General features: G+C 47.9%; 1 protein-coding gene across 3 annotated transcripts in view; it reads left to right on the top strand.

The window, feature by feature from the left end:
* The first annotated feature begins 206 nt into the window (after positions 1–206).
* The window catches only part of Bcar3 (BCAR3 adaptor protein, NSP family member), a 103,604-nt gene continuing 84,419 nt past the window's right edge, over positions 207–19,391 (top strand). Inside the window, exons 1-3 of one of the 3 annotated variants that reach the window (XM_040751932.1) lie at positions 207–379; positions 1,198–1,824; positions 6,560–6,887. In XM_040751932.1, coding sequence (XP_040607866.1) covers positions 6,571–6,887 — 317 coding nt within the window. In that variant the 5' untranslated portion in view covers positions 207–379; positions 1,198–1,824; positions 6,560–6,570. Of the gene's footprint in view, positions 380–1,197; positions 2,023–6,559; positions 6,888–19,391 lie in introns of all 3 variants that reach the window. The other 2 variants (XM_040751931.1, XM_040751930.1) reach the window with 2 other exon arrangements.

Below are 19,391 nucleotides of genomic sequence, written 5' to 3'. Positions count from 1 at the left end.
AGCTACACTTGAAGTCTTGCTTCTCGGAGGAGATAGGGGGAGTCAAAACTCTCAAATCCCGACCGAGGAGGGCCAGACGAGGTCACCGAATGTAAATGTCGCGGGGGTTCGGCCCAGCTCGGCGAATCGGCTGGGCGGGGTGGGGCCGCCAAGCCGCAAATCACCAGTTGAGGGCCAGAGAGCGCGCCGCGGGCTCAGAGCCGTGCCTGCCGCCGCCGGGCCGGGCGGGAGCCGGAGCGGAGCCGCCGTGCGCACCGACCAGCCGCGCCGAGGCGGACGCCCGCGGACCATGAGCCGCCCACGCTCCGGGAGCTGCTGCGGGGCGGTGCGGGCAGAGCGGCGCTGAGCGCAACCCGGACCCGGAGCGCCGCGCGGGGAGGTGAGTGTGCCCGGTGCGGTGCTGCTCCGGCTCCCGGGCTCCCTCGGCCGTCCTGAGACTGCACTGGGAAGTTCTTTAGAGCAAAGTTAGGCTCGGGGAAGGACGCAGCCCGGGTGTTCTCCCCCTGAAGCCCCGCAGACTTGGAGTGGGGATGGGGGTGGCCAGACTTGTGCCCTCGGGGTCGTCGGATTCCGGAGCTCCCGGGAGCGGGGCACCGTGATGTGCTCTCAGCATCTCCACTCTTCGGCTCCGGGACGGTATCGTCCCGGGCGCGCTGGCCTCCAGACCCCCTCCGGACCCCTTCCCAGTCCTGTCCCGTTCTGCCCGAGGCGGGTCTAGGTTGGGGAGTTGAGGTGGCTGGCACAGAGGACTCTGCTGGAAGCCGGAGGCTTTTCCCACTAATCTCTTGGGAAGTTTGCAAAGAAAGTGAAGGAGTCTGCCCTGTAACCGTTGACAACATCTCCCTCCCCTCGCCTTCCCTTTGTTGAGAAAGAATGAATAGTTGGTTGTGTGGTTCCCCTTGAGTCGGGGAGGGGAGGGCAAAAGGAGGGAGGGACGGGTCGCAGCCCATCTTCCTTTACCCGCCTAGTCTACTGCCACTTTAAAGAGTTAGATCAGGTATAGACACCCTTTGGGGACAGCTGGCAAAGGCAGTGGGTACTGTGGGACAGCGCATCACAGGACTAAGGTTTAACAGTCCTGTAAGGGCAGGCGAGAAAGGGTATAACCCGAGTCTGTTTTTGCCTGCAGCAGTTAGGCAGGAAAAGTAGCGCCCCGAGTGCGGAAATTCTGTTAAACCTTGACTCCTATCTCCCAAGGTTCTACCGACCTCTCCACGGCAAGTACATCGGCCCAGGGAAGGTCAGCTTGAAGCTGATGTATCTCACGCTGTGTTCCCCCTGGTGGAGATGAGATCCTGAAGGAGGCTCTTCAAGGCCGAGTGGGAAGGGGCCCCTCAGACACGGGAAGCCTACTGGCTCATCCGTTTGCCCACCCGCTAGTGTGCCAGGAAGCCTCCTGAGCGGAAAGAAAACAGTTTACATGCCAAACGCTCCCTCAGCGCCCAACACCGACTCCCTCACAAGTGTTGTTAAATAAAAAAGCCTGGCATTTCCAAGATGAGTAACCAAGACCAGTTCCTATCCATAAAGAAAAAAACTGCTTTGTCAGATGGGTGCTAATCTTAAGAACCTTGCCCTGTAACTCCTTCACCGTATTGCTTGAAATACAATCCACGGAAAAATTATTCATACTTCAATCATTTGGCTAGACTTCATAAGTTTACTTCAAAAAGAAAAGGATACTCTCCCTTCGAAAAGCCAAGCAAAAGTTCTAAGTGGAGAAGCCAATTTTATCTGTGGGGTAGTCCCATCTGCCCGTGCTGTCTGTCTGACTTCGCAGAGAAGATGGGAGCCACTGATTTGAATTGTAAATTCTCTGTCATGGTAAGGGCAGCTGAGGCAGTGACATTTCCAGTTTGAAATATGAAAGTTCTTGAGGCTCCTTCATCAGATTGCCGTGTGTGAGTTCAACGTGAAAACACCCTGTATCAGAACTGGAGAAGAATCTAAGCAAGTGGGCTGTTTCCAGCTTGCAACATCATCAGGCTTTGCTGTTTTGTTTTAGCCATCTGTGTAGAGCAAGTGAGTTGGACCAAGCTGGTTAACTTTTCAGAGCTGGGTGGCTGGTCAGTCAGGAAGGCGGGCAGCAAGGCTGCTTTAGAGTTTGTTGTGTGGCCAGCGTGTCCTGAGCATTCCCACTCTCCTACGCCCCCTATCAGGGTGCAGCATCTGACCTGTGTGGATTCCAGGGTCTGGCAGTCAAGGCGGATGGGTCAAAGTCTTTGCTGGTGTTTGTTTGAAAGCTCGCACATGGTTCACTTGGTGTCTGTGTCCTCTCGGCCTGGTGTGTTTACCTCTGTTCTAGGTTCAAACATCTCGCTCCTCGCCCTCCCCAGCTGCAGTGTTTTCTTGTGCGAGCTCCAGCGTCAGTGGGGACACAGTGACTAAGCTTTGCAGACATGGGCACTGTCCTGATGGGAGGAGAAGAGTTCTTGCTTGCTGTGCACCAGGGACTTCACTGTACAGGATCACATTTAATTTTCACAGCAATCCCTGAGGACAGGATTGTTAACACATTTAAGACACATGACTGACTGTTAGAAAGTGGCGTAACTTGTCCCAAGCCTCATAGCTACCCAGGCAGAGAGAGTCAGGGTAGAGGCTTGAAGTAGTAAATACTGGCTCTGAAACACAGGTTCTGAGGCAAACCATTTTGATTTTCAGAGACCAAACGGCACAGAAGGGTGTTTAAGGACTAGTGGCATCAGCACAGAAACATCCGCCAGTGAGGAGAATACCTGGGACTCAGGAGTTCAGATCCTCCGTGGATCTGTTTAGCTATCTATTCCTAGGCTTTTGCATTTGTTGCACTGGAATCCTTCCCCTGCCTGGAACTGCCTTCAGATCCTTTCTTGCCTGGTCCCTTATCTTTTTTTCTCAGATCTCATGCCATTGTTAACTCTTCAGAAAGGCCTTGCCAGACCATCATATCATAAAGTTATCTTTTCCTCCAACCAGCATCTTTTATCATTTCACTCTGCTGTGTTTTGTTTTGAATTCTTTGGAGTACTTACAACGTGGGTATTGCCTGGTTTATTTTCTTGTGTTTGTGCTTTGGTTGGAGACCCCCACATCTCAGGCGTCTTGAGAGCATACCCTTATTATAGCCCCCTCCCTGGTACACTGTAAGCGCTCACAGAAAATATTTTGAATGAATGAATGAATGAATGAATGAACTTGAACTACCAGCATTTACTGTCATTGTTGGCTTCCTCTACAATTTTTTTTTTTGGTTTTTCGAGATAGGATTTCTCTGTATTGTTTTGGAGGTTGTCCTGGAACTCACTCTGTAGACCAGGCTGGTCTCAGAACTCACAGAGATCCACCTGCCTCTGCCTCCCGAGTGCTAGGATTAAAGACGTACGCCACCAACTCCCGGCCATCTATAAATTTTAACCTGTCAAGCTCAGGCATCCTTTCTTTTCCTTCCTCCCTCCCTCCCTCCTTCCCTCCTTCCCTCCCTCCCTCCCTCCCTCCCTCCCTCTTTCTTTCTTTTCTTTTCTTTTGTCTTGAAGACCGAGGACAGCATCAGCAGGATTTGAGGCCCTCCCCCATTTGATTCTGTTACCCAGGTAGAGAAGTCAAGTGAAAGCTGCTCTCCGCCAAAGAGACTCCCCAGTGCTTCTCAGTCCTGGTTCCAGACTGGGCAGTGCTGTAGAGCTTTAAAAATGCTGATGCTGGTGTCCAGCCCACAGAGATTCTGATTTTAGAATCTGGTTTGCAGTTGAGCCACACTGTAAATATTCCCTATAGCATTCTTAACGGGCAGCCAGACTGAGCCCTAGGTTTTTGTAATTTAGAACTCAGTCTCTGCCTTGAGGCAGCCAGGGTGAGGATGTACTTCATGTTTTGTTGATGACTTCTGGTAGTGTGGGAGATACTTTGACATCTGCTGTCATTGGTGACACCAGTAAGTGCTCTGGTTTATTCGCTCCGTGTTGAACATACAGAATGAGCCTCCTGCACTGAGCTGATCCCTGGTGCCTCACACACAGCTCCGGTTGGTGACCCTATCTCCCTCCTGCCTGGACCTCTTCTGAAACCACTTGTGCTACCGCACCATGCCATCCCCGCATGGCCGTGGCTTTGGCTCCCTCCCTTCCAGCTGGAGACCTTGAGCTTCTAATAATTCTGCGCTCCGTCCTGTCCTTTCTCTTGGCCACTTCCTGGAGTCAGAATCTTCATTGTTCTTCCTGGTTTACTGCCATCTGCCTGAGTGACAGCTTGGCTTCCTTTTTCCTTTCCAGAATTACCAGAGTCACCTTCTGAGGTACAGTCTGGATCCCTTCTGTACAGGTCTTCCCTGGCGCTCACCAGTCAAGTCAGACACTTTGGTAGAACCCTTGAGACTCCATGGCCTTGCCCTAAAATGTATGTAGGTCTTTCAGAAAGTGTTTCTCAACTTCGCCACTTAAGCCTGCAGGGGCCGCAGCGTGTGAGGATGCTTCCACACTGTGTGGGTCTGCTGTTACGGTGTCCTCTCAGAAGGCTTTTCCTGACACCTTCAATTTTTTTTATCTCTCATCTTCTTTTGGATCCCTAGAAGTACTTCTGTCAAAGTTAACTATTGTTCCTTCCAGAATGAGGGTCGCTATTTGTGAGTTCTAGGTTGGGACTTTATGATCGTATATAGAATACTATCTAAATGTTAGTTGAATTAAAAATAGGAAAGGAAGATGTCAACAGACTTTATTATCAGAGGGTAAATTTAGGTGTGGGGTACTCAAGAGCATTTTAGAGCCTTCTAGTGCAACCTCAAACTCCAAGCCAAACTTGGATGTGCGGAGAAGCCAGATGCCAAAGTCACTGGGGCTAAAGTCACTCTGGCTCTTCCTGGTTCATGGAAACAGACTCCATCAACAGCGTGGCCTTACACATGAAGATATATTGTGCAGTGCTAGTGGCGCGTGCTGTGTCTCTCTCTCCTCACCCCCCACCCCACCAGTTTCTTTGAGATGACAATCCTGTCAATGAAGAAGGAGGGTGCTGACGGCTTGAACAGGGGGAGTTCACAGCTGTGGGGGTGGGAGTGGGGTGGGGGACTGCTAGCTGGTTTGCATCACTGGTGGTCAGGTAGAGGGCTAGGGAATTTTGATTTCTTTTTTAAATAACAATGATTAACATTGAGTAAGTGCTGACAGTGTGCCAGGAACTGGCCAGGACAGGAGGGGCGCTCCCTGGACTCACTGCCCTGTTTTTCTACATCCCTGTGAGCCAAGCCTTCCATGTGGTCTCACAGGCAGCAGGCAAGCTTCTGAATTATCAGGTCTGGCAAAGAGCAGGGTTAGGACTGTGATCTTGACTGTATGCTACCCAGTTCCCAGCACTCATGACCTTTTCTCTGTTGCATGTAGCAGTGGATCTGTGTGGCTTCGCATACAAAGTGGGTTTCCCTTGCAAACTCTTTATCCCTCTGCTACCTCCCTGAGCTCCCAGACTGGTTGACGGTGAAGCCAAGTCCACAGTTCCATATAGAGCCAACTCTGCAGGGGTGCTAGAGGGACAGTTTTCATTCAAGGCCCCTGACAGTTGCAATGGAAAGGCTGGTGAGTGAGGAATGGGTGCTGTGAGCTTGAGAATGGTCTGTGGAGTTCAGCTGTCCCACGGTGATGTGCAGACTCTATGATACCATAGGCAATGCAGGACATCTTATCCAGGGAATTGTTACAACTTGTTAGTAGGGCCCCTGTTTGATTTGTAAGTTGACCTTGATGGGTCTTGTACAGTTTGGCTTAGGGAAAAGCTATAGTTTAGTTTGGAGCTTTAGTACTGTTCCAGGCAAGTGACTCTGCCAGCCATACCTGGGAACAGTTGTTGGAGCTGGTGCGGCTGTCTCAATGACCATTTTCCTCTTTTTCTGTGCCCCCCCCTTGTTATTCTCTCTGCCTTCCCTTTTTCTCCTTCCCCAAATTTACATGTACCTGTGGGCATTGCTTAATCCTGATGGTGGCTGGCAGGTTCCTCACTCCTCTTGGAAAGAATCTACAGGGTGTTACCACCTGATGGCTTTTTGGTACAATAGAGCATGCTGACGTATGGAAGAAAGAGCCACCCCCGACCCCGACCCCTGTCCCTGCCTTGGTTGAGTACACTGATTTATTTATAAGCATCGAGTCTTCGCCAGAAAAGCTGCCCTATCATTGTGGGTAGCACAGTTTTGGTCTGGCATTGTAGAAATCCCAGAGGTTAAAGAATTCCAACCATCTCTGCCTTTCTTACCATTTGCATGGTGGTGGAAATCAGTGTAACCATCGTCTAACAATTTATAGTATTTTTCTTGGTATTTACTACTGAACCTACCAGTCCTTTCATGAGTTTTTTTTCTTACTTCAGTAATGATAAAGATGGCCCAAGTGCTGCCCATCCTGCTGAATTTCTCTCCAGACCCTGAAAGAGAGAGATGAACAAAGTATCCATGCTTGCGATGTTCCACTACTGATGCCTTCAGACATGATTTGCCTTTTGATATTTCATGATTTTTTCCAGTTTCTTCCATAAGCTTGAGGCTGATTCTTGTGAATATCTTAGCTTTATCCTTCCCTCTATTTTCCCTCCTCAGAGTTGAGAATCATGGCTGCAGGAAAATTTGCAAGCCTTCCGAGAAACATGGTTGTGAATCACCAGTTCCCCTTGGCTTCGTCCATGGACCTTCTGAGCAGCAAGTCCCCTCTCGCTGAACATCGCACAGATGCCTATCAAGACGTGTCTATACACGGCACTCTTCCACGGAAGAAAAAGGGCCCTCCTCCCATACGGTCCTGTGACAATGCCAGTCACATGGGTACCCTCCCCCACTCCAAATCTCCTCTACAGAGCTCACCTCTGACCAAGGACATCATCCAGGAAAACCCACTGCAAGACTGGAAAGGGGAAACCTTCACCTTCAGGTAACTTCCTGCCGTTTTATGAGTGAAAATTATTTGTCTAAAGGGATTTATGTTCCATATATGTAAAGCTGTGCGAATCCCTCCTTCCCTTCCTCCCTTCTTCCTTCATCTGACGTTAGAGGATCCAGGGCCTTATATCCGTAAAGCAAGTGCTGGAGCCCTGAGCTGCATCCTTAGCCCGAGTGAACAGTGTAACCTGTGTAAAGCTATCACTGCCCCTTAGCTGTTAGCAGCTGATACAGTCAGTCCCGCTTCGCCGTATTTCTCCGTCTCCTCTCCACTGCTATTATTGAAGCCAACCTCATTTTCCAATAAACTTATTTTATCTACATGTATTTTCATATGTACCCTTTAGGATAAGGATACTGATTTAACGTGCGCGTAACCGCAACTTAAATATAACAGCTCCAGAGAATCAATTCTTCTTATCATCTGACATCTGAGATTAAAAATCTTAACTGGCTGCATTAAGGCTCTTAAAAAGAAGCGCATTAAAAACATCACAGTATTGGATTAAACTGCATCCATTTCATTCGGCATCAATGCCTAAGGCATATGTAAGTGTGGATCTGCACTTCCTGTAGGTGTCAATATGCCAAAACTGAGTGTGTGTGGCTGCATTGCCAGATCGGCCCTACCATGCTGCTGTGGAAGGATTGGTTTCTCTCTGCTGAGGCCAGGGCTCCGGGTAGCTGTCAAACGCTGCTTCTCTACATTTGTAGTGAGTGGATGACCGTGATTGGCCGCTGCTCGCTAGAGCCAGTGGGAACTGCTCCTTTTCCTGTAGATCAGCAGCATGTGATGGTGTCAGGCAAAGAGCAGGACCGTTTCCTCCCTCGTCTTTCTTCTCCAACCTTGTAGCAAAGAAAGCCACTCTCATCACAGCTCAGTTTCTTGGTTCTATCTATATATTGAACACCTGCGTTCACTGGAGTATATTGATTTTATAGGCCCACAGGAAAATTCTCCCCAGTCCCATTGAGCACTTAAGGCTTGGTCCAGCATTGAAGGCACTCGAACGGTCAAAGCACTGCAGTAATCTTGCATCTGAAGCCACGCCCTCTCTGAATTGTATTTCAGTGGGAAATCAGATACAAGTAACTAAATAAGACAAGATCATACTAAATGCTGTAGAAATAGGTTGGCATGTTGGGCCCCAATGGGCATAGGTAGTTATTGCTTTATATTAGTAACGGTCTTAAAGAGATAATGATTTTACATCTCAGATGGTTACTTAGTGCAAAAGGCAACCTTGATACGTGTAGGCTCTTCCAAAGGCAAAGAGCTGGAGTGCAGAGCAAGTCTAGTGTGTTTGCAAACCCCAAAGAAAGCTGGTGTGGTCTGGAATGGGGGGGTTAAGTTGAGAGGTGAACAGTAGAGATTTTAGGAGTTGAGGAATGGCAGACGAGAGTGAAGCATTGGTTTTAGTTCCATGATGTTTGTATGAGTGAAACAGGGGAAGCCCGGGTATTCTCCATGGACAGGGCTGGAGTCTAATGTCGGATCAGATGGTTATCCTGGGGAATGGAAAGCCATAGGCCACCTCTGGGCCTCCCAGATGTGGGGTTTCTTAACAGAGAGCCTGCAGGCCAGCCAGCTGCTGAAAGGAGCAGATGCCCAGGTGCATAATTGTTACTATGGCACTGGGTATCCAGTAGGCAAGGATGAAGAAAATGACTGCCAGAAACAAGCACCAATCAATGTCAGGCTGCAAGACGCAGAGGCAGACCTGGCTGCTGTGATTGGCTTACTGGGGAGCACCTGATCTCTTCTTGAGCTAGATCTCTGCTGTGTACCAGACACAGACGGCTCACAGAGCCACACCTTAAAACTGTGAGGTCCTCCCTGACCAGATGCCAGCTCACACTGGGGGGGGATACACACACACACACACACACACACACGTACACACACACACACGTACACACACACACACACACACACGTACACACACACACACACACACACACTGTTGAGTCGGGTGGGGAGAGCAGCTGGTAGTGTAGTCCCCTCCTATCTACAGGAAGTTCTTCATAAACACCCAAGGTCCAAACTGCCAACCCGCCTGGAGTTCAAAGCTTTTTGATTTGAAAAGTGACTTGGACGGAGGTCAGGCTCTGCAAACGATCTTATCACAGGGTGAACGCAAGTCCTGCATTTGCAGTTCTGGCTGCAGAAGAATTAGCAAGTCCTGGCGACTTAGCGTTTGTATATTGTTCACAGCCCCATTCAACTATATTCATACCTTCTTTTCTTCACTCAGAAAATCATTCTATTTAACATAAATACAGGAAGTACCAAGTGCATACCCCACTCATTATCAAAGATTCATTTTCCAACATGGTTTTTAAAAAAATTTTCCCCTTGATTTTTTAAAAAAGAATTCAGAGTACCTGATTTTTTTTCTTATTTTAAAAATATTCCAGCCAGGCGCCCTTAATCCCTGCACTATGGAGGCAGAGGCAGGCAGATCTCTGTGGGTTTGAGGCCAGCCTGGTCTATGAGCAAGTTCCAGGGCAGGCTCCAAAGCTACACAGAGAAACCTCGTCTCGAAAAACCAAAACCAACCAACCAAACAAACAAACAAAAACAACAACAACAAAAAAACAAAACAAAAAGCAAAAAAAAAAAAAAAAAAAACCAACCTCCAGAAAGATTATGCACTACCTGAGTTCCTTTCTGAAACAGACCATGATCTGAGGGAGGATTCTGCACATGGGCCATTAGAGGTGAGGAGCATGAATGAGAATTCAAGCTTCTGGAGCAGGAGGTTTACCTGAGGTCACAGTAGAAACGCAGTGAACAGTAGAACATCTGCGTGTACTCCAGCTTGTAGCTGAAGGAGGCCGGGTAAACTCCAGCCACCCATGGTTAATCTCAGTTCACAGTGGCCTGCCGGACGCAGAGTATGGACACTTCCCATCTCATCACATCTGGCACCAACATGGCAATGTCCTCATGGACATCCTCGACTCCCTCTTTATGTGTACCCCACCAACACACAGAGGCAGCAGTCCAGACAGGACTCCTTCCTTGTATTGTAAATCTCTATCTGCACTTCTGGGGTTTCAGTTACCCACTGTCAGCTGTTAGCTAAAATATTAAATGGAAAATTCTAGAAATAATTCACAGAATTTCAATGTGGGCCACCCTGTGTAGCATGAAGAAATCTCACTCCTGTTCTGTTCTGTTCTGTTCTGTTCTGTTCTGTTCTGTTCTGTTCTGTTCTGTTCTGTTCTGTTCTACTCGGGACAAGGATCTCATTCTGGTGCGGAGTCCCCAAACTATATTTGCTTCCTCCCATTAATCATGTAGACTCCATGTTGACTGTTGTGGTCTGGCAGTGTTTGTGTTCAGGTAGCCCCAAGTCACAGAAGTAGTGATGCTGGCAATTCAGTATACGCCAAAGAGCAGCTCTAGAGGGTGTCTTTAAAAGTGAGAATTGAAAGTTTTTAGCTTAAAAAAAAGTATGTTGAAGTTGCCAAGACATGCAATATATTATTATGCTTGTCGTAGTTTCTTTTTGCTGTTATTCTCTTGCTGTGCCTGATTTATAAATTATACTTTATCATAGCTGAGTGTTCAAGACAAAACAACTCGTACAGGGTCCTTTACTATCTTATCAAGCACTGTTGGGAGATAAGGGGGCTACTGTATTCTGACTTGTGGCAGATTTGCTGTTTTTACAACAGACATGCTTAGCTTATTAATCATTAAATTGTGACTGTTATTGTAATTGAAAACCAATTGAGCACCTATCCTATGGGAAACCTTGAACAAAGTAGACTGTCTCCCTTGTGACCCAAATGTTTACAGTCCTTAAGCTGATATATCCACATAGATCATATGCTCCCTTTTATAAGTAAGCCATGTACAAAGAAAGCTGTATAATATAAAAAGGGTGCCATTAATATTCTTACACTTTATAGCTTTAAGATGACTTAAAGGGCCAGGCAGTTGTGGCAAATGGCTTTAATCCCAGCACTCAGGAGAGAGAGGCAGGCGGTTTGAAGCCATCCTGGTCTACTAAGTGAGTTCCAGGACAGCCAGGGGTACAGAGAAAAAAAAACCTGTCTCACAACCAACCCTCCTCAAAAGAATCTTAAAAGGTATATCCATATTCTTATTGGACATCAAAACCTGTATATGGCATCACAGAACTCCCCCTCCTCTTGCTCTTCTTCCTCCTCCCCATCCTTTTCCTCCTCATCCTCAGCATCATCAGCGGGGAAATGGGTTGAGAGCTCTAGAGGCCCCTAAGCATATGCCCTAGTGGATAACTGAGTTTGGTGGGAAAGGATGGTACTTGTTGGCTGTCTCCCAGACACTGTGCTTCATAGCCTGTAAGAACAATGGTGACAGCTGTCAGCACCCCTAAACTGTCTGCTTCAGTGGAAGAGGGGAGCCTCCCACCTAACACCCTAACGCCTCAGACATGAGCACTGGGGAGAATAGAGCCTCAGCTGCCAAGTGTCAGCGGGCCGGCTTGGAGAAAGGAGTTGGTCTTCTCTTTCAGAGACCATATCTCTTAGCTTCTTGTTATCTTGGCTGCCCGTGGATGTACTCGTGGTTTTGAAAGTGGTCAGAGCCAGGGAGTTCTTAGGCCTGCTGCTTTGGTGGGGGAACTTGGTTCCATATGCACAGCAGGCTTCTCCAAGAGGCCTACAGACAGGATTTCCTCTTGACAGAAGCGTCATATGGTTGCTGTCCCTTTGATTCATTTATCCTCAGGGATGGATTTGTGTTTGAATCTAGAACCCTCCTTGAGCTGAGAGCAGCCCATTTCCTGTTGGGATGTCTGTGTTGCCAGGATAACAGAGAGGACAGTGCTTGGGCCCTTTTCCTGCTTGTGGGTGCATGGAGGCAAACATTCCTGGGAACAGCTGTGACGGGCTAATTCCTTCCACGTCTTGTGCTGTGGGCACTTGTGGCGGGACAATGTGGGGTTTCATCAGTTTGCATGGAGTGTTCTGACTGACTTGGCACAAGTGTTGTAACTGACAGTGGGCTGCAAAGTCTGTGCAATTATTCCTGGTGCGAGCTGGCTTACTCTCCCAGATAGTAAGTAACCTGCCACATCACCACATCAGATCTTTTGAGAGGCAGAGCTGGGGGATCAAGTCCACAACCCGTGCAGACTTTTCTCTGACAATCATTTCAAAGACCCAGCTCTGGGGTGTCAGTGTCCTCATCTGAAAAATTCTCAGCTATGGCTTTCTCCTCGGCAAAGCAAGATGTTGCCCCAGACATGCCAGTAAACCTTTCCTCTCAAGGATAACCGGAAGATCTGCAGTGCAAGGGACTGTGTGCGGCTGTCTATAGTTTGTGCGTGTCTTATCTGCCACCTTCAAGTTGCAGACTTTTCATATGCAGAGGGGAACCTGGCTTTTGAGTTTTGAAAATGTACTTAGTAGATGAATAGATGCTGTTTAATAAAAGGCTCACTTATTGGGTGATTAGGGTGACATTGACTTTTCAATAGCTTTGAGCACGAGAATGTCTCTAGACAGCAGTAGCCAGTAGGTTGAGTTTTACTAACATTAGGAAGCGCCTCCTTGATGTTCGAATGTAGCTGTTGTGGATGGGCTATTGCTTTCCCAGAAATGGTATATGGCCTGGCACTGGTCGTCCCTGGTGTGCTGAGGCTAGGCAGCTGTGTCAGAGGTGACCCTGTCCCCTGTTTAATACTGCTTCTGTATTGAAGGAGACCAGAGAATGAGCTTCCTAGAGGTCTACCAGCTGCCTGATGGTAGCCCTAAATCTTGGCCTGACAAGGGACAGAGGGGCTGGGATCTGCGCATTCCCAGCTGCTCTGGGAGAAAGGACAGGACTTTTTTTTTTTTTTTAACTGATTGTAAACCACAACCAAGAGAATGACCAAGGAGTGACACAATGCAGTCCTTGTCTAGTTGAAGTTCTTAAGTCCCATCCCCTCCCCCGGGCAGACCTGTTCTAACTCAGGCTTTTTGCAGACTCACCCATGCTATTTGGGAAGGGCCTTGTGTTAATCTTAGTTGTTTACCCCCCACACACACACACACAATATCTGCTAAGGCGCACTGTAAATAGATCTACAGCTATGCCAAGGAATCTCCCAGCCATCCCAGTCTGGCCAGGATGCGAACTCTGGAGAATTCGTAGTTGCTTATGTTCATCGGGGAAGAAAGATTACCTTCCAGAGACCTGGACTAGGTGACCCACAAACCCTCAGGTCACAGGCACTGTGTGGTTTGTAATGGTCATCATCCAGTCTTGCCTAGAGAATTGAAAAGGGAATATCAAGCTCTCTCTTCTAAGGTAACCAAGACAATTTCATACTGTCTTGTTGAAGGATGGTGTTTTTATGTGCACACTGGAAGGCTGAGAACTGTCTAGCCTGTATAATATGTAGTTCCAGATTCATCTGCAAATAGATATCAGGTTAGGGTGACTTTTATAGACAAAATAACTCCTAACACAGATGAGTTAAAGGCCTCAGTTCAGACCCTTGCTCTGCCACTTAGAGAAAATTCTAATTCTAAAACTGGTTTGAAAATAACCCATCCTAGGGAGTGTTCTGATGGTTAACTAGTCCCCAAATAGGACGGTGTCCCTAACCTTCACAGTTAAGCCTGGGCCACCGGCTAGCTGTCTACTTGGAGCAGGTCTTAGGTCTCACCTGGTCAGCTCTTCTGGGACGCATGACCCTGAGGATCCCTGGGAAGTTCACGTTGCCGTCACTATCAAAGCAGCCAGGGATCTAGACACTGATTCCAATAGCCAGACCTGGTAACTTCGTACCATTAGGCGCTTTATTTACTCCTCTGAATCACCGTGTTCTTACAGGGTAGCTGAAAGCAGGTATGGAGGAGGGGCCCAGCTAGCTGCTTGACTTCCTTCCTTCCTTCCTCCTGGATGGCAGAGCAGGATCTCCTAATCCCCCTGTGTAACCCGAGATCATGTCCCATGCCTGCAGCTACAGTAGGAGAAAGTTTCCCACGTGTTGATAGAGCTTGGCTAGGATTCCATTAGCTAGGTCTGCCCCACAGCTATGTGCCTCTCCGTCTGAGGGTATAACAATCATCCGAGGTGGTGGGTAAAACACCATTACACCATTACACCATTGCATTCAGACGCTGAACAGAGCCTGGCTGGTTGTTCTTGTACTTAATGTTAGTCTGCTGTTCGTTCTCCATGCATTTTTATTAAGCTGATTTTATTTGAGGTTTTGTGTTAGGTACCAGGGACCAGTGGAGAATGAAATAGAGGTGGCCCCTGTCCTTAGGGAGCACCCAGTTTGGCGGCCCTGGGACAAGTGCATTGATAAATACGTAAATGCAAAAGGAAATGTCAGGAAGATGCCATCAGAGGACCCTGACTCAGGTTGGTGGTGACAGCTTCTCTAGGGGAGGGAACACTTGGAGATTAAGAACTTAAAGAAAACATGAAATACTTCACTAGTCCTTTTGATGTTACTATGTCCTGAAAGGGCAATGCCTTTGACAGGGGTTAAATAAAATACACCATTAAAATGAGCTCTACCTGATGGCCTGTTTTTACTTGACTCTTCGGAGACACTTGGAATCACCTGTGTGGTTCATGGTGCGTTTCCATTGGGCAGCACCAATGTAGACCTTGGTTAAGTAGTTTAGATCTCCTCTGTATGCAGGGAGGAGACTTTGAAAGGGACAGTGTGACCAGACTGGGGCTTTAGAAGATGCCTTTGTGCTGTGCTGTGGGGGGCTGTGCTGGGCTGACCTGTGGAGATGGGAGGGGACAGGAGCCTGTTCTGCCCCTGAATGACAATGGAGGAGACGAAGAGGGCGGGTTCAATATCCACTTTAAAGCCAGGAGAGCTAGCACTTGTCTGTAATCCCAGCATTTGGGAGGCCCTAGCAGGAGGATCTCAAATAAAAGCCACTTTGAGTTAGACAGCTAAAAAAAAAATCTATCTAAAAAATATTGTGTGTAGAGTCTGGCAAACGTACCGAGGGTTGAATGTGATAAGGCAGGGGAGAAATGGGGGGGGGTTGGAGGTGGGGCTGGAGGGGTGGCTCGCTCCTAGGACGGCAAAAGCAGGAGCCTGGGGAAGCATCTTTATTTTGGTGGTGTGCTTTTCCTTTAGGGGGAGGATGGTGTCTGATCTCTGGGGATGACATCTTCTGTTTGGGGTGTGCCACGTGGGAGGTATGGAGATGGAAACTTCCTTACTAGATGGCCAGTTGGCATTATGAACCTGGAACTGTGGAGAGGGGTCTGGTCTAGAAAAAAAAATGTCTGCACTGAGCTAAAATTAAAGCCATGAGAGTAGACACTGTCCCCAAGGAAAAGACCTCACTAAGGGGAGAATCACAGCAGATTGTGTAAGGACTCAGGCACTATACTGGCCTGCCCCTGTCACCTGCCAGAATGCACTCAGGCAGTGCTCTGGTCAGCCCAGGGTTCCGTGACTACTGGTCTGCATGCAGGTGCAAACGACCCCTTTAGAAGAAAGACACCCCCCCATCTCCCTCTTCTCTTCTGTCCTCTCTGTGTCGTGTCCCATCCTGTGTAGCACCCCCCTTCGGTCACCATAACAGTGCATCCTGGCATCTTCAGTGGAAGCTTAGTTTGTGGACACAGAAATGGGTTAGAATCTGAAGAGAGTCGTTTGAAGGAAGACTTTTTTTTTTTTTTTTTTGGTTTATGAGAAAGGTTTTCTCTGTATTGTTTTGGAGGCTCTCAGTCCAGCCCGGCCTCAAATGAAGGAAGACATTTTTATTTAATTCTTTTAAAGAAAAATTTTAGTAGGAAAAGGTGAAATCTTTTCTTTTATGTAGCCCCGACTGTCCTGGAACTTGCTGTGTACAGCAGGCTGACTTTGAACTCACAGATTCGCCTGCCTGTGCTTCTGCGGGGATAAAAGGCTCTTGCCACCGTGCCTGGCTCAAGACTTACTCATGTAAGCTTTTCATAAAACAAAACACGCTTTTTTATTGATTCTTTTCAATAAGCGTTTCTTATTTGGTTAATACACACATACCTTGAGAGATCACCACACCTGTGAACCTGTGTCTGCGTATTAGTGATTATACTGCTGCCAAGGACAACTTACAAATATGGCCTGACATAAAATCATAAACTTACTTAAAACACTGAGGATTTGACATTCTGGGGGGGGGGGCTCTGTTTGTCTTTTTTGGTGACTACATTAGGTGGCTCTGTTTGTCCGCTTAGGTGACTACATTATGTAGTTCCTTAGCATTAACTTTGTAGATGGCAGCATCGTGATGTGTCCAAGGTCAGACTTGCCTGCACTGGCAGCCAGGCTTCAGCATGAAGAGTGGCAGTTGCTCTTTCAGATATCAGACAGGCAGCCCCCTTGAGAATGACTGTCTACCCCAGAAGGCTCTGTCTTCGTATCTGGCTAGATGGAACTCTTTTTTTCTGAGTGGCCTTGACAGTAACTAAAATCTTACCACTTTTATTCTGCCTTTGATACTTGAGAAGAAACCTCAGCAAATGTGCTCTTTTAGAAGGGTGTGGGAAGAGGGAAGGATGGGGGCAGGGTGAATGGGATGGAGGGAGGACACAGAGATACCAGCCAGACAATGCCTCTGCTGTCATCAAAAGTGCTGTGTTTGGGCTTCGACAGCCTGACGGATCCCGATGCCAGACCGTGTGTGCCTGCCAAGAGACATGCTGGCCTTGATACGGCTTTTCTTGTTCTTACTCTCTTCAGTCTGGATACTGCCAAGCTAAAATTTCAACGATGACCTTTAGCTTAATGTTGTCACTGGAGTTCTGCTGGGCACAAGCTAACCCCAGTTTGGTGGTTTACTAACCAGTACCTACTTACTATTAGTATTGGGTTCCTGTGTCAATTCACTGTAGCTGAGAGTGAAAAAAAAACCCACAGATGGTGCTGTTGAACTCGATGCCAGTTGTTGAGTCTCCCCTACCCCAACCCGGCATCGCTACAATTCCAGATGAGCAAGAAACTGACTGAAGTAGGAATTGGCTCTTTGAGAGAAAGAAGCAGTTTTAGAAACACCTAGCCCTCTCTTCCCTCCAAGGAGGGATGTGTGTCCTCATGTCCAGCTTCTCTGGACTATAAACAGATTCTCAAAACTGAAAGTTGATGGCAAATATCACCCCATGGACTCAGGTTCCTTTTGGGAAATGGTTAGGGAAACTAAAATAGAGTCCTCTGACCCAGATAGACGGGGAGGAAGCATGTGACCTTCCAGGTGGTTCTTCCATTGACGGCTTTGTACAAAAGGCCACTTCTGGATAGTGTATACTAGCTTAAAGGACACGCACGCACGCACACCGTGAGTGTTAAGCTGACAGAGTCCCTTCATGCTTCTATTCACAGAATGTTGACCCACACGTATGCAGGTGTCGCTCAATCATACCCCAGCGTGGTGTGGAAGTATTGCTTAGGTAATCTTTCCTTCAGGGCCCGCCTCTTCTGTGCTCCCCCTGCACTATGGCGTCCCAACCTTGGACCTAGACCCCAGGAAAGGTCAGGTCATGCAACCAAGAACCATAGCAGAGGGTGTCACCAGTCTGTGACAGAAACAGAGTGCAGAGCCAGCGGGACCGTGAAAAATGCCATGGGTAACAAAAGGGCTTTCACAAGTTGTAGTTGCAACAATAAGAGCACAGAGAGGGGGAAGTTAGAGAAACCAAATTGTTGGGCTTCTGTTCGGCTCTCTTGGGGGGGGGGTACAGGAAATAGCTGCTCTGACTGGGAAGGGGGTGGGGGGAAATGTCCAGGCAGAATTGCTGGCCTGGTGCGGGTGAGGCCAGGAGAAGGGGCCCAGAGATCATGGAGATGTGATAACAGGACCTGAGGGAGTAACAGGCACTGTCACTTAGCGAATATTGGGCTGATAAAAACGCCAGGAAGAATCTGCAGTTTTGTTTTCTTATAAAGAAGGCGGGGGTTAAAACTGGTCTACAGATGTGCTAAGGCTTAGATATGGTGGGGTGTGGGAGAGGAACATTCCAGGTGTGGCTCTGGCAGCTGGGGGTGGGAAGAGTGAGAAAGAAGGGAGAGGTCACCATTGTTTCTGCTGGCTGATTTTCCTTGAGGGAGACAGTGGTGTCTGGTCCATGAGGATGAAGACTTAATGTTTGGGGTGTGGCAAGTTGGAGATGTACACAAACAAGTCTCAGGGGACTTCCTTTTAGTAAAGCCAGCGGGGCATTAGTAAAAGCAAGCCATACCTGGCTTCCTATGCTTACTGGGATGAGCATGTGTAGCGCTGTGGAGAAGGCATGCTTACAAATGACAGACGTTGGTGCCATCCTTAGGGTGAGAGATGCAGGCTCCATGGTGGCATAAGAAGTCTGCAGGAGGCCGTGTCCTCAGCCATAGTCTTATCAATTCAAAAAGCCATTTAGACGCTAATACTGGCATAGCAATCGCCTGGGTGCCCGGCGTGAATCTTGGACGCATAAGAAGGATGTCCGATGACAGACATGAGCCACAGAAAAGGATATTGAGACTCTGAAGCAGCACACCAAATTTAATAAAATAAAACTTCACAGGGAGAGACAAAGTCTTATATCGGAAGTCCAGAAACACAAATTACAAAGTAAAAGTATGGGAATTCAGATTAACTGCTTGCCATGAAAAATATCCTAGGAGTTGGATGGCTGTGGCCTCAGAATGAGTCAGTGGCACGCTACGGTTGTCAAAGAAAATTACTGTGATTTTCGGGGCATTAATTGAGGCTCACTGTTCAGACCAAGGGAGGTCGTCACGCATGACTACGCAGATCACATATGGTGGATGGCTTTAACTCTGACCTCAGAAATGTAGGATGTTCCCTTCACCCCCAGCTTCATGCCTTTCTGCTGTGTGGATCTGTTGAGTTAGTCTTTAAGGAATAGGCCTTACATTCTTGCGTATTGGTCACAAGGTAATTCCGGTGTCATGTGTTAACCCCCTGAGAATATTAAAAAGTCCTCACTCTGGTCCTGTCAACAGCTGACAATACACACCGCAACATCATCAGCAAGAATGCCCAGACATGAAGAATGACGCTTTTCTCATTTGTTTTTGCAAGCTGATGTGACAAAGATATCTCCCTAAGTCATGTGTCTGAAGTGTTCTAGTCCTTGTGCCAACAGCTACATCCCTTTTGGAGTTAGCAAAGGCAAATTCAGGTAATATTTCCCAGTCCCATTAATATTTCCCAGTATAATTAATCTTAGTTTAGCAACAAAGAAACAACAACAAAAAACCCCAACCTTGTCAGTCTGGGCACAGCTGGTATTTCCCCCAAGATGTCATTACTCCGCTCACCCGGTCAGTGCTGCGTTTTATTCTTTTGTTGAGAGAGTTGCTGTTAGTCCAAGCTGGCCTTGAACTCACAATCCTGGGCCTCCCAAGTCCTGGGATTGCAAGTGCATCACCTAGTGCAGGACCTGCCCTTGGGAAACATCTGTTCCTCCTTGTTTTCCCAGGCAACAGATGGAAACTGTCCCATGGTGAACTCTGCTCTCTGGGTTATCGCCCCAGTTAACTTCCTC

The sequence above is a fragment of the Mesocricetus auratus genome, unplaced genomic scaffold (assembly GCF_017639785.1).
Source record: "Mesocricetus auratus isolate SY011 unplaced genomic scaffold, BCM_Maur_2.0 Super-Scaffold_100009, whole genome shotgun sequence".
NCBI lineage: Eukaryota > Metazoa > Chordata > Mammalia > Rodentia > Cricetidae > Mesocricetus > Mesocricetus auratus.
Note: the sequence above shows the minus strand (reverse complement) of the source record. Positions and strands in the feature narration are given on the sequence as shown.